The sequence below is a fragment of the Limulus polyphemus genome, unplaced genomic scaffold (assembly GCF_000517525.1).
Source record: "Limulus polyphemus unplaced genomic scaffold, Limulus_polyphemus-2.1.2 Scaffold3083, whole genome shotgun sequence".
NCBI classification, from domain to species: domain Eukaryota; kingdom Metazoa; phylum Arthropoda; class Merostomata; order Xiphosura; family Limulidae; genus Limulus; species Limulus polyphemus.
The window spans coordinates 16268-29901 of record NW_013668693.1 but is presented as its reverse complement, the minus strand read 5'-3'; the positions used below and the strand labels follow the sequence as shown (position 1 = coordinate 29901).

The 13634-nt window shown below is 34.4% G+C and overlaps 1 protein-coding gene across 2 annotated transcripts in view; it reads left to right on the top strand.

Moving 5' to 3' along the window:
• Positions 1–13634, top strand: part of LOC106468623 (cytosolic 5'-nucleotidase 3-like) — a 67568-nt gene that overhangs the window by 43474 nt on the left and 10460 nt on the right. For both annotated transcript variants that reach the window (XM_013929053.2, XM_022396969.1), the window contains exons 3-7: positions 1549–1618; positions 2805–2851; positions 6264–6349; positions 10596–10685; positions 12878–13040. In XM_013929053.2, the coding sequence (XP_013784507.2) occupies positions 1549–1618; positions 2805–2851; positions 6264–6349; positions 10596–10685; positions 12878–13040 (456 nt within the window). The remainder of the gene's footprint in view (positions 1–1548; positions 1619–2804; positions 2852–6263; positions 6350–10595; positions 10686–12877; positions 13041–13634) is intronic.

Genomic DNA, 13634 nt, shown 5'->3' with positions numbered 1-13634 from the left:
TGGGGTACCGTCAGGGCTCAGTCTTAGGACCTTTGCTCTCTTTGATTTACATCAGTGACACAGATAAAGGAATGATCAATAAATGACTTAAATTTGCAGATGATATTAAGGTCTGGGGGTGGCTAGCTGTGAAGAGAATGTTACTGATTTACAAAAGGATTTAGATTATTTAGTGAGTTGGGCAAATAAATGGCAGATAGGTTTTAATTGTATATAATAAATGCAAGATAATACATGTGGGTTATCATAATTTGAATTATAAGTATAATTTGAATGGGAATAACCTTAAAGTGTCTTGAAGGAAAGAGATCTTGGTGTAATAGTCGATCAGTCTCTAAAGCCATCCAAGCACTGTGCTGTTGCTTGTGGTAGGGCAAATGGGAGTTTAGGTTGTATCTACAGAAATATTGAATGCAAGTCTAAAAAGGTTATACTTTCATTGCACAGGTCACTGGTTAGGCCACATTTGGAATACTGTGTTCAGTCTTGGACTCCTTACCTTAGGAAAGACATTGAATTTTTGGAAAGGGTTCAGAGAAGGGCTACTAGAATGATGCCTGGGATGGAGGGGTTGTCATATGAGGAGAGGCTGAAATCTCTTAAAAAAAGAAGAGTTAGTGAGGATCTAATTAAGGTGTTTACGATTGTAATGGGAATTGATAGTGTTCATGCATTATTTTTTTTCATATTTAACAGTGAGAATAGTAGGACTAGGGGACACAAATATAAATTTTGGCAAAGTAGGAGTAATTTTTAGCAAAGACAGTTTCATTTTTCTAACAGGAATGGGTTGCCTTCAGATTTTGTAGAGGCAGTAAATTTAAGCGAGTTTAAGAAAAAGCTTGATAAGTATATGGATGATAAGGGTTGAAAAAATTAAAAATTTAAACCCCTTGGTTCACTTTTAGGAAATCATTGATTCCTATCTTAAACTCCTGCAAAATACTGGCCTTCACCTCTGCCAATGACAACTCATTCACTAATCCAGTCACCCTGTGAGAAAAATGTAATTACCTTAACTGGAGCCTTGCCTATGTTTTCCAAATCTTAAATTTATGTTACTTTGCCATGTTTTCTTCAGAATATATCACAAATAATTTAGAGGCCCCTAACCTGTTCAGTCTCCAGATAATTCAGTGTACTTCAATTAGATCAACTTTAACCCTTCTTTTCTGACCCTACGAGTTAACCCTTCCATCCCAATAATTATGCTAGTAGTTCTTTTCTAAAACTATTCCAATAGGTCAGTATCCTTTTGTAGATAAGGTGATCAAAGCTCTTCACAGTATTTTAAGTGAGGCCTTCTTAGTAATTTGTATAGAGAGATAACTATGAGTCTTTATAAGAGAGCTTATGTTTTGTTAAGTAGAATATCTGTAACGTAAAATACATTTAGAATATTGATAACATAACTGAAACCTATTAGCAGCTACTTTTTGGTGTGAGAATGACTATGACAATCATAAAAGGTTATAAATTTTCTTATAAAGTGTACTATAATGTTTGATAAATACATTTACAGTTATATTCAATAATTTATTGTTATAGGTGATCTCAGACTTTGATCATACTATCACCCGTATTCATTATCAACAAAAGCCATGTAGCAGTACTTATAGTAAGTGTCCTAGAGAGTGTCATATAAGAAATGTCAGTTACTAAAATTCTTAACATTTTCTGAGTTTAGAATTATTTGTTATTTGTAATGTCTGTTAAAACCATAGGCACCTGTAATGATAAGTGTTATTTTGTTCTTCAACTTTGAATTGTTTTTTGGATTTATTTCTGTGGTAGATTTTTTTTTAGTTTTTGGAATGATTTTTTGGAAAGTGATGTGTGTATATATATATATATATATATATATATTGTTTGGGAACGTAATTGATGTATCTAGTGACTGTAAAGTTTTCTCTTGCTTAGATGCTCCTATATATAATATAATTTATTTGTTGGCACCATTACTTTTTGTTTGGTGAACTAGTGTTAAACTTGTATTAAATTCAGTTTTCTTGGGTTATGAATGAATTTACATATATTTGCATCTTAGTAATACTGTATTACAGTTTTTTTTGCAGTATTTATCAGTTTCAGTTCAGTACTAATCTCTTATCACCAAGAATCACTAGTATAATACCAGTTAAAGCTTAGTCTTAATATGATAGGCACAATCGCAGAGTCATGAGCAAACCTAAGGTTTCAATATTACAACTGAAATTTCACTCTGAGGGTAATTTTAACAAAAATATTTAAGTGTTTGAAACTGAATATGTGTATAAAAATAATTATAAACAAATTATGATAATTTTCAAATAAAGTATTAATTATCATTAACCCTAGAATTACTTGGGGGGCCTTATCAGATTTTTAAACATTTTTTTAAACTGTTTATGCATCACATTGCTTGTGGGTCCCTGTCTTTGTTAGTTACAGCACCCATTATAACATATCAATCATGCACCCAAATATTTTAACAAAAAATACCATCAATATTTCACTAGTTACTGCATATGTCTCTAGTGTATTTTACATCAAATTGATTTATTTCTTCCATTTGTTTGGTCAGTTCTCTACATTGAATGTTGTATTAGACCAAAACATTAAAATTCATAATGTGTTGCAGTATGTGGACCCAACTGGTAGTGAATGGTGTGGAAACAAATGGCATGATAAGTATTCAATTTTTAAACTTAAATAAAGTTTGTTATCATTGTTTATGCCTTGAAGTACATTGATATTCTTGTTAAAACACATTTACATTAGGAAAACAAGACTTTAATTAATGTGTTCTATCTACTTTTTCATAGGTATTCTTGATTCTAGTCCATACATTCGTGAGGAGTGCCGAAAAAAGGTGAAATTTTATGTTCTACATACCAATGATTAATGAAAATCGTTTATTGACTCTTCACTTGAATTAACTTTTATTAACTTGAATTAACTTGTTACAAGTCCAAATCTTTTTATTAGATTTAATAAATTCAAAAATGTTGTTGTAATAATACACAGTAAATATCCATAAAAAAGATAGTGGCTAGAAGACTAGGCAGTGGATCATAAGGTCCAAGGTTTGAGCCCACAGTATGCTGCTGAACACATTACACCCTGAACTGTGCGTTAATAATAACTGTGACAGTCAATCCTGCTATTTGGTTAAATAAAGATTAGCCATGTATACTGTAGGGCTGAATGGTTGCTCTCCCTCTAGTCAATACTTCTAAATTAGGGATGACTATGCCTGCCTGAACCTTGGGGTTCCTAGCGTGGGTGTTTAACAAATGTGCCACATAAGCTGCTGTGTGTCTTAAACTAACTTGCAGTTTTATATACTACCTTAAATCCACATGCTAGCATACTATATAAGTAATAGGTGTACTTTCAGTGGCACTGACTTAAAATATTTATTTAAGAGGATTGTATCTGAAAAGATAACTCGCCATCTGACACAGAAGTGCTATCTTCTTCACATGTCTGTCTAGGAGATTTGCGTGCCACTATCCTTGAGATAACTATCTCTTAAATTCATCTGTTTGACGTGAACTTTGCTGGTGCATGAAAATACCATCATGCGACAAAAGCCCTCCACCATTAGGAAGGTATCACAGCCTCCACACACAGCTACTCTCCTTATGCGCTTGCACTCGTGCTAACTTCATTCTTCTCATCTGAGTTCAGTTTCAGAGTTGCATTTGTTAAATGAACTTTGACGTTTGTTTCAAAAGCTTTAACTTTGTATCATGTATTCTCAAATGATGGAGACTTATACTTAGTCATGTGTGAGTGACATTATTACACACACAGGCCTTATTTTTACTATGACTTCTTGGGGCTCGTTAACTGTTGGGGATGTTGCAGCCATTGTTAAAGTGTTGTGGATTACCACATGTGTACTGGGCTTCCTATATCTGTCCCATCAGCTGAAGTACTTTCTCCACTGTCAGGAATGATCTATTTGACTACATATTTAACTTGATTTGCTTTGGGTAGTGCCTTACTATTGTAGGAATGATCTTAACCTTCCTAGATATTTTTGGATTTCATTCTCAGGTATATTCCTATCATTTTTGCCCCCAATGGCACAACAGTATGTTTGCAGACATGTAATGCTAGAAACCAGGTGGGCAGAGCACAGATAGCCCATTGTGTAGCTTTGTACTTAACTAAAAGAAACTCCTTTCTTCTGTGTCCTTTGATATTATTTGCTCTTTACTCCATGACCCCAATTCTTGGGGTTTACCTTGTCTTTCATTTTTGCTTGTTATTCTGGCTTATGCTGTTTCCTTTCTCGAACAGCTCATCTCTCACACCCAAATGCTTGTCCCCATCTCATTTGTGACACTTTTTTCTGTCCTGACTTGCAGGTATTATTCCTTTCCTTTCTAGATTTCCTGTGTTTGGTAGCTGTTTGGTCTGCTTGGGGATCGGCCTTCTATTTCATTCTCTAGTTCCCCATTTTTGTGTCTTCGTCTTTTTCTCACCACACTCCTGTATTCTCTATCCTACCCCCACCTTTTGAGGTATTCATCATACTCCAGAAGAGTTTTCTGTAGAGGTTCATTCCCTTCTCTTTGTTAGCTTATTCTGTTCCACTTCTTCTCTGTTCCTCCTTATTTTATTCCTCTGATGTTGGGACTTATTGGGTCAGGTTATGTTCCTCTTTAATTCTTTCCATATGGATATCCTTTTCTGCACATGTCATGAGGTTTTACTGTGTTACATTCAAAAGTTAATGAAAGTATTAGATTACATGGTATTTGAATAAACTTGGCAGTAGCTAATAATCCAAATTTTAATTTTATATATAAATTTTAAGTTGTAATTATATAAGGCAATATTAAAAAAACAATCCTGAATTTCCCCTAGTATGAGAATTGTGATATTTCCTCACTAGGTATTCCCTTTTCTCTAATTTATTTACTACCCCCTCCAAGAAGTACGAAATTTAATGTCAATTACTTTATTCTCATGGGAAACACATTGACGAGCTTAACTGAATTTATAAATGCTCTTGTTACATAATTAGAAAGCCAGAAACATTTTGATAGTTATAGGATATTATCTGCTTTTTATATATTATTATTTTGTGTTCTTTAGTATGGAAGTACGATTAGTATACAAAAAGTAGGGTTAAATTTCATTGACAGTCGACAGCAAAAGAAAAAAGACCCATGTAAGTATTATATCTTATTTTTCATGTGTATTCTTTATTTGTTATTATAAAAGTAACTAAAATGTAAAGTTTTGTAGTGTAATTATAAAGATTTTTTTATGTTAGATTAGATAAAATAAAGTATAATAATAAAACAATTTTACAAGATATGCTCAAGAGCAACTCGTGTGTTGCCTGTGCTTTACGTAATTTGGTAGGATAACATGGGCTACATGTTTGCCAAGTGATTTACAATTTGTGTGGTGGGATTATTAATTAGACATGGTTAAAAAGGGAATAAAACATTAACATTTAAATATAAACAGATATATATACTGTTAGGAGTTTAAAGGTATTTAGGATAAGCAAATGTAGTTTCATGTTACAATTTAGTCATTCTAGGAATTAGAAAAAGGATGATTTAGATTTATTTCTTAGTTTATTGTGGCGGTTATAAGGTTGGTCAATTTGACCAACCTCATATAGAGTTAGGATAGGGAAGATAATGGATAAAATATAAAGTTTTAATGAAAAAGAACTTTGAAATTTACTTAGGAGGTTTTAGAGATTACACAAATGAAATTTGAGAATTTTCAGATGTGTAAAAAAAGTATTTTTAATCTTAACATGAAATTCACTTTGCACCAGGAGCAGTCAATATATTGACTCCATATATTCATGGAGACATTTTAGTGAAAATACTTCATTCAAATTTCTGATTTTCTGTCTACAAAAGACTTAATGCTCACTGAAAGTTTGCAACATTTTGTGAAGATACACAAAACATTTTAGAAGTTACTGTATGGAAATTATAAAGGTCAATTTGGGATCACTTTCTATACTAACTTAATTACATCAAAACATTTGAATTATTTACATCTCAAATTGCTCTTAATGCTACTTATGTGGATAATGATGAATAATGTCCTATACTATAAAGAGGCTCCTAAGAGGAACTCCATGTACCCCATTCATCTAATCAGAAAGTACCTATTTTTCCCATTTAACTAATTATTGATTCATTTTTATTAACATTTTTTTTAAAATAAACTTTCTTGGCATTTAATCTAATTCAGTCTATCAATCTTGTCAGTATCACCTTTACTGTTTTTTCTAGGCTAAAGATCTACACAGTAAGTATTATCCAATTGAAATAGATCCGACCATCAGTATTGAGGACAAGATTCCAAAAATGGTAGAATGGTAAGTAATCAACAAATTCTTGTATTTCTGGTCTTGTGTTCCTATTGAAAGATGCTGTATATGCTAAATAAAGGATAACTTAAGTGAGGATAATCACTGAGCTAATAATTTGATAAAACAGTGCATACATTTTTGTTTTAAGACTGATGGATTGCGACTTCACACATATTTAACAGTAACATCATAAAAGATGCATCTGCTAATATCTGTTTGTGTTTTAAGACTAAATGGATTGTGACTTCACATATTTAACAGTAACATCATAAAAGAGGCATCTGTTAATATCCGTTTGTGTTAATACACAAGCTCACCGTGTTGTGGGAACAAGTGGAGTATTGTTAATTGTAGACTGAATATATATGTGTTTATGCGTTGCACATATTCCTGTGTACAGTAAATATTTAATTCTTGAAGAAAGGAACAGCATTGTTAGGCTTGTTTTTCCACAGAAGCAATTGATAAATCAATAATAATAAAAGGGTGGGTCTGTGCGTTTGACCACCATAACTTCAAAAGGATAGAACCTAGAAAACTGACATTTTGCACCCATATAAAGTGGACCCCGAGGGTCTGTATGTGGGTATTATTACTTATCTTCTCCATGTGTGTGTGTGCATCTTTTTAATAAGGCAATCTAGTGAAAACCATGTAGAAAAGAAGTGGTTTCTAATACATAGAAAAGGCAGTGTGTTTTAGTAACAGCTTGTTCCAAAAATGGCTTTTATGTCATGTATTGATTATTATACATTACTTGTTTTGTATGTTCATTCATATTGCAGTTGACTGTCAACACAGCATATTCTGAAATGGTACTACCTAATCTCCCCCATAGCTATCTCGGTCTTCATTTGCCCTCTAGGCAAATGTAAATTTTTTAAAAGCACACCAGTCTTTTATACCCCTATACTTTTTGCATCATTGCAGCAACATGTGCTGATCATGTGACCACCCTCCACCAATCACATTGCACCCTCTATACTAGTGCAGGTAGCTCCCTCTACCATTGCTGCACAATCCTCACTTTCTCGATTGGCAATTCTCATATATAGACGTGTGTTTTACGTTCTCCAAGTGACTAAGAGAGCAGTTATGGCACTAGACCTCAGTCTCAGGTTTTATGATGTCTGCTGAGAATGCACAGACTTTCATTTGTGGGGAGTTCATGTCTTGTGTTTGGCTGGCGATTTTTGCCTTTCCAGATAGGTATTGTTCTTTTTCCCAGGAGATCTGTGGTAAATTTTTCAGTGTGTATTTCTCACTCCTCGTAGATATACCCATGTTCAATGAGTTCATGTGAGCTTGAGTGTATGGATCTAATTTCTGCACTTGATAATTTATGTCATCTAGGTCTTCTCTGGTCAATATTGTGTAAGTTTGAATTTTATATATATTTTTTTACAATCTAGGTTACTTTAGTTTACAACTTGTATTTAGAGTTTGTTTTTTATGGTAATTTGGCTTATTATTTTACATTTTTTCACTGTTAATGCTATTTAGTTATAAGTTCCCTTTTTTTGTATCTTCACTACTAGTCACTTTTATTTGCGGATAAGTTTTGAGTCAACCTTTGTTATTGGTAACTGGGTGCCTTTTTTATTCTCATGTTCTTTAGTGTAAGTTTTCTTTTTGTGTCCTTTGTCTTAAAGTTTCTTTGAGTGGACTTCTACATTCCATGTTTAAGGGTCGTTTATCTTATCAGTCCTTTAGTGGTTTTGTACTTTATGTGTTACTTATTGTTTTATATTTTAGGTTGATTTTCTTAGTTTTGCAGGTGTGTTACTTTTAAGCTCTTTGTAGACTACACATTTCTAAGTTTTTGTTAGTTCATTAGTTCTGTGTATTTTCTTCAATTTCTTTAGTTTATGTGTCTTTTTGGCTACAGTTCCTGACAGTTACATTCTTTTATTGCAGGTTTCTGACTTCTGTTTTTCTCCCCCTTCTGCTCACTTCCCAGATCTCCTCTCCTCCTCTTCAGGATCATGCCTTGTCTGTTCATGTCCTACTACACAAAGGAAGTATGTAATGTGTGGAGCCCACTCAACCAGGAGTTTACACCCATCCTTCTTTGTCTCCCTATACATGGGAGTTTAAAGTCCCTCTCTTGATCTGTCTTGGCTGTATGCTTATCTGCAGTCACCTCGCTTCACCATGGAGTCCTACCTCTCACTCTGGTGGGGTTTTAAACCCCAGTGTCACGTTCTTTTCTTTGGTTCCTGTAGGTGAGTTTTGCCTTTCTGTTCTGGGCACTCACCGTCTTTCTTCTGTTCTGTATGTGTTTTTTTGGAGTGGTATACTTTTACATGTCATCTTCAATCATTGGATTTTCAGACTCACATTTCATGGACAACAGGCTTCCAACTTGCCTCTCCCTTTGTCTGGTCCATCACTCACACTCGTTTCCTTCTTTGAGAGCTTCTCAGGTGAGTTTCATTTCAGGTGGGTTGGAGAAGTCCTTTATTAACACCTCACTGTATCTTATTCATTTGGGGAATTCTTTTCACTTCCCTTTGTGGTTGAGCCCACTTTGGCTTGGGTTTGTCAACTCCTACACCTAGCAGGTTACTTTCTACATATTGTTTCTTCACATCTAATTCATCATCTAACTCTGTCTTTAGCTGCTTGACACTGCCATCGTTTGTAGGGGATCTTTCATTCCCTAAACTCCCTTAACTTTTGTCATTCTTTCTCTGTACAACTTCACTGTGTCTTCTTTGGGCAGATATCGTCTTCCTCCTGTGGTGATTCTACACATGTCTATTTGCCTGTGACTGAGGTAAGTCATCATATATATGTGTGTGTGTGTGTTTTTTTCTCTTTTATTGCTGCTTATACATCATATTTCAGGTATGCTGAATTTTATATCTTATCACTATATCTGTATACTTCTCGAATGCTCACTGTGGAGATGGGGTGTAAGGCCACTGGATGCTTTTCTGGTGGTGTATCTATATCTATATATCACATTTTTTATCAATATCTATCTATCTATTGAGAATCGTCACTCATGGATTTCATGAGTAAAGCAGATAGGGATTTTTGTCCATCCCTACTGCCTCGTGATTCTTACAATCCTTCTGCTTTTCAAAATAGGGAAATGCAGACACCCATTGCACCACCTCCAGTGGGTCGTTCCTCCAAACTCCACAATGTACCCCCCTCTTTCTTCTATTGGAGCACAGGGGTCCTTGCCACTTCTGGTTCCCAGTCGTTGTAGTGGTGGACCATGGAGGTTTTGTCACAAGTGGGTTTTGTACAATAAAACAATCTCATAGCCATATGTACTCACTCAATGAGAAGAGGGCTATCATTGTTATGCTACATGTTATACACAGAATATGGCATGCAATCTATGATGCAAGGTGCTTCCAGTGGATGTTTTCTGCCCAGGTGGACTGCACTTGACGTAATCCTTTGTATACCAAGGGGCTTTCCCCAGATGTTTTTGCCTGGGTGTACCTCATTTGGCTATTTTAATATCAATCCTAGGTGCTTTCCCTGGATGTTTTCTGCCCAGGTGGACCACACTTTGCCTATTCATATATTGTCCTCTAGCCCTAGCCACTTATTCTGTTCGTTTCCACCCTATATGTCTTATCTTCTTTAATGGGTGAAGAGCATACCTGATCAAGAAATAATGCTATACCCCACAGGTGTGCCTTGTAGTTTAATTGTGGTACACCTGTCTTTTTTTTTTTTTTTTTTAGGGGCCCCTCCCCCCTTTTTTTTTTTTTTTTTTTTTAGTGGTCACTCTCCACTTGATTATTTGTTTTTGCACCTTCACTGGCCCCTCCACTTTTCCACTGTGGTATTCTAGCTATAGGGAAGAGGAGGTAGTACTGTTTTGGAAGTTAACATTTTCTAACTCTGAAAATGTATTTCTGATAGAAACTTACCTTCTCTCACCCATTTCCCACCCTTCCTCCCCACTGATTTGCCAGTGTTTTCAGGATTGTACATGCCAGTTCTCGAAAGTGAGGATTGTACCGCAAGGGTAGAGGGAGCTACCTGCACTAGTATAGAGGGTGCAATGGGATTGGTGGAGGGTGGTCACATGATCAGCACATGTTGCTGCAATGATGCAAAAGATATAAGGGTATAAAAGACTGGTGTACTTTGAAAAACTTTATCAATGGCTAGAGGGCAAATGAAGATCGAGATAACTATGGGTGAGAGGTAGTAAGTACCTATCGGAAATACATTTTCAGTGTTAGAAAATGTTAACTTTTATTAACCTTTTGTTTTGTAGGTATACACAAGCTCACCATGTTGTGGGTACAAGTGGAGTAAAAAAAAGTGATTTTACCAAAATGGTGGAAAGCTCTGACGTCATGTTGAGGTAGGGCTGAAAAATATGAAACTAAATGTTTTTCTATATATTCTTTGAGTTTGTATTGTTTTTGTAGTGCAGGTTTTCTAAAACATAATAAATGACAACGTGTGTTTACTTCCATTGTATAACACACTAAAATAACTTACATTGTAGTATGAGTCCTGTCTTGCTGTAGTTGCTATATCATAAACAATGTATTTCTTTGTATACAGTTTAAAGGTACGATAATTAGCAAACTTAAAAATACTAGTTTATTGTACAAGTGTTTTAGGTGTTGTCTTTATTTAAACAGGCTATCATTGAAGTGTGTTAGGTGTCCTTATTTCAGTAGGCTGTCATTGAAGTGTGTTAAGTGCTGTCCTTATTTTAACATGCTGTTATTGTAGTGTGTTAAGCATTGTCCTTGTTTTAACAAGATGTTGTTGAAGTGTGCTTGGAATTGTCCTAAGGTCAAAGTAAAATTGTATGTGAGGCTTTCCTGAGATTAAGTAAATGTGTTTCGAGTATTGTTCTAGTTTTAGCAGGCTATACTTGAGGTATGTCTGGGGTTGGTCTAGTTTTAGCAGGTCAAGGTAAAAGTATGTTTGAAGTTGCCCTGGTTTTAGTAGGCTATTGTTGAAATGTGTTTGGGATTGTCCTGGTTATATCAGGATGTAGTTGAAGTATGTCTGAAGTTGTTTTGGTTTTAGCAGGCTATAGAAGAAGTTTGTTTGGAATTGCTTTGCTTTTAGCAGGCTATAGAAGAAGTTTTTTGGTGGTTGTTCTCGATTTAGCAGGCCAAAGTAGAAGTGTAGTTGGAGTTGTCTTGGTATTAGCAGACTGTAGTTGAGGTGGGTTTGGAGTTGTTCTGGTTTTAACTGGTCAAAGTAGAAGTTTATTTGTAGTTGTTTTAGCAGGCTATAGAAGAAGTTTTTTGGGGGTTGTTCTCGATTTAGCAGGCCAAAGTAGAAGTGTAGTTGGAGTTGTCTTAGTATTAGCAGACTGTAGTTGAGGTGGGTTTGGAGTTGTTCTGGTTTTAACTGGTCAAAGTAGAAGTTTATTTGTAGTTGTTTTAGCAGGCTGTAGTTGAAGTTTGTTTGGGGTTGTCCTGGTTTTAGCAGGCTATAGAAGAAGTTTGGAGTTGTTCTGGTTTTAGTAGGTTGTAGTTGAAGTGAGTTTGGAGTTGTTCTATTTGGTGGTGTTCTAGTTTTATCAGGCTGCAGTTGAAGTTTGTTTCAACTTGTTTTGCTGACCATAGTAGAAGTGCATTTAGAGTTGTTCTGAGGTCAAAGTGAAACAGTGTTTCAGCAAATTGAACAAATATGAGAAAAATACAACTGAGTAGGCAGCAGTTGATTAATAGTGTGTTCTGTTGAGTAGTATGTTCTTAACAGTAAATTACTTACATAGTTTTTAAACTAACATACATATCCATTTCTTATTTTATTGTACATCTTGTTTCAAATGAAAAAATAATTTTAATAACTGCTATTAATTTTCTATTTAAACAGTAGTATCTAATGAATTATAATGTCTTTTATGTTTTATTATTTGGCCACTCGTGTAATGATCCAGGAACACAGTCTTAAGCTTTAGTAGGAAAAAAAACTTATTAATTTTTCAATATTGCTCTTTTTGTAAACTTCACGCCATAGTCGATTAATTAACTTATTAATTGTAATTATACAAACAGTTTTTCAGGAGTGTCTGTGAGCTATTAATTGTAATTATACAAACAGATTTTCAGGAGTGTCTGTGAGCTATTAATTGTAATTATACAAACAGATTTTCAGGAGTGTCTGTGAGCTATTAATTGTAATTATACAAACAGTTTGTCAGAGGAAGTTGTGAGGTATTAATTGTTATTAATTGTAATTATACAAACAGTTTTTCAAGAGTGGTTGTGAGTTATTATTCGTTATTAATTGTAATTATACAAATACTTTTTCAAGAGTGGATGTGAGCTATTATTCAGTATTAATTGTAATTTTTTTTGTATAATTACAATTAATAATGAATAATAGCTCACAACCACTCTTGAAAAACTGTTTGCATAATTACAATTAATAAGTTATAGTTCACAATCACTCCTGAAAAGTTGTTTGTCAACTTTTCAGGAGTGATTGTGAACTATAACTTATTAATTGTAAATATACAAACAATTTTTTGGAAGTGGTTGTTAGCTATTATTAATTGTAATTATACAAACAATTTTTCAGGAGTGGTTGTGAGCTATTATTTGACACCTTAAACACAAATGGGATCCCCTTGTTGATCTTCTCAGCTGGTCTCGGGGACCTTGTAAAAGAGGTCCTAACACATTTTGGTACTCTTTATCCAAACATGAAATTTGTTGGAAACTTCATGGATTTTGATGAGGAGGTAATGTTTGAGTTGCTGTAATTATTTTTATGAACATTGCTGACTTTATTTTATTCCACATTTTTCTCATTTTAGAGCCATTCAGGTAACTTGTTTTTAAAAACAAGAACAAGTTCACTGATTTTAGAGTAATTTCTCAAAAAATAACGTATTTGTTTTATTATTATTTTTGGTTTTAATTTAAACATGAGGCTGAGTTTCCATAAAGAATGTTAAATGTACAGTGATTCATGCTACCCTGTGTTTCTGTAGTATAGAAGGAGTAAGCTGGGTTTCCAGACTTTGTTAAACATCCTTTAAGAAAAATATCTGATTTTCTGAAAGAGATGACCCCCTTTTCCCCCATTGGCACAGCAGTATGTCTGCAGAAACTGGGTTTTGATACCCATGGTGGGCAGAGCACATATAGCCCATTCTGTAACTTTGTGCTTTACTACAAACAAACAAACACCCCCTCCTTCAAACAGCTTAACCCTCTCCACACAGGTCATGGGTTTAAAGGCCATGTCATTGCATTGTTGACTTGCATTTAAAATTTTATTGAACTGCTATTTTATGAACTAATGTCGATAAGTTTGGTATCAAATTGTAGAT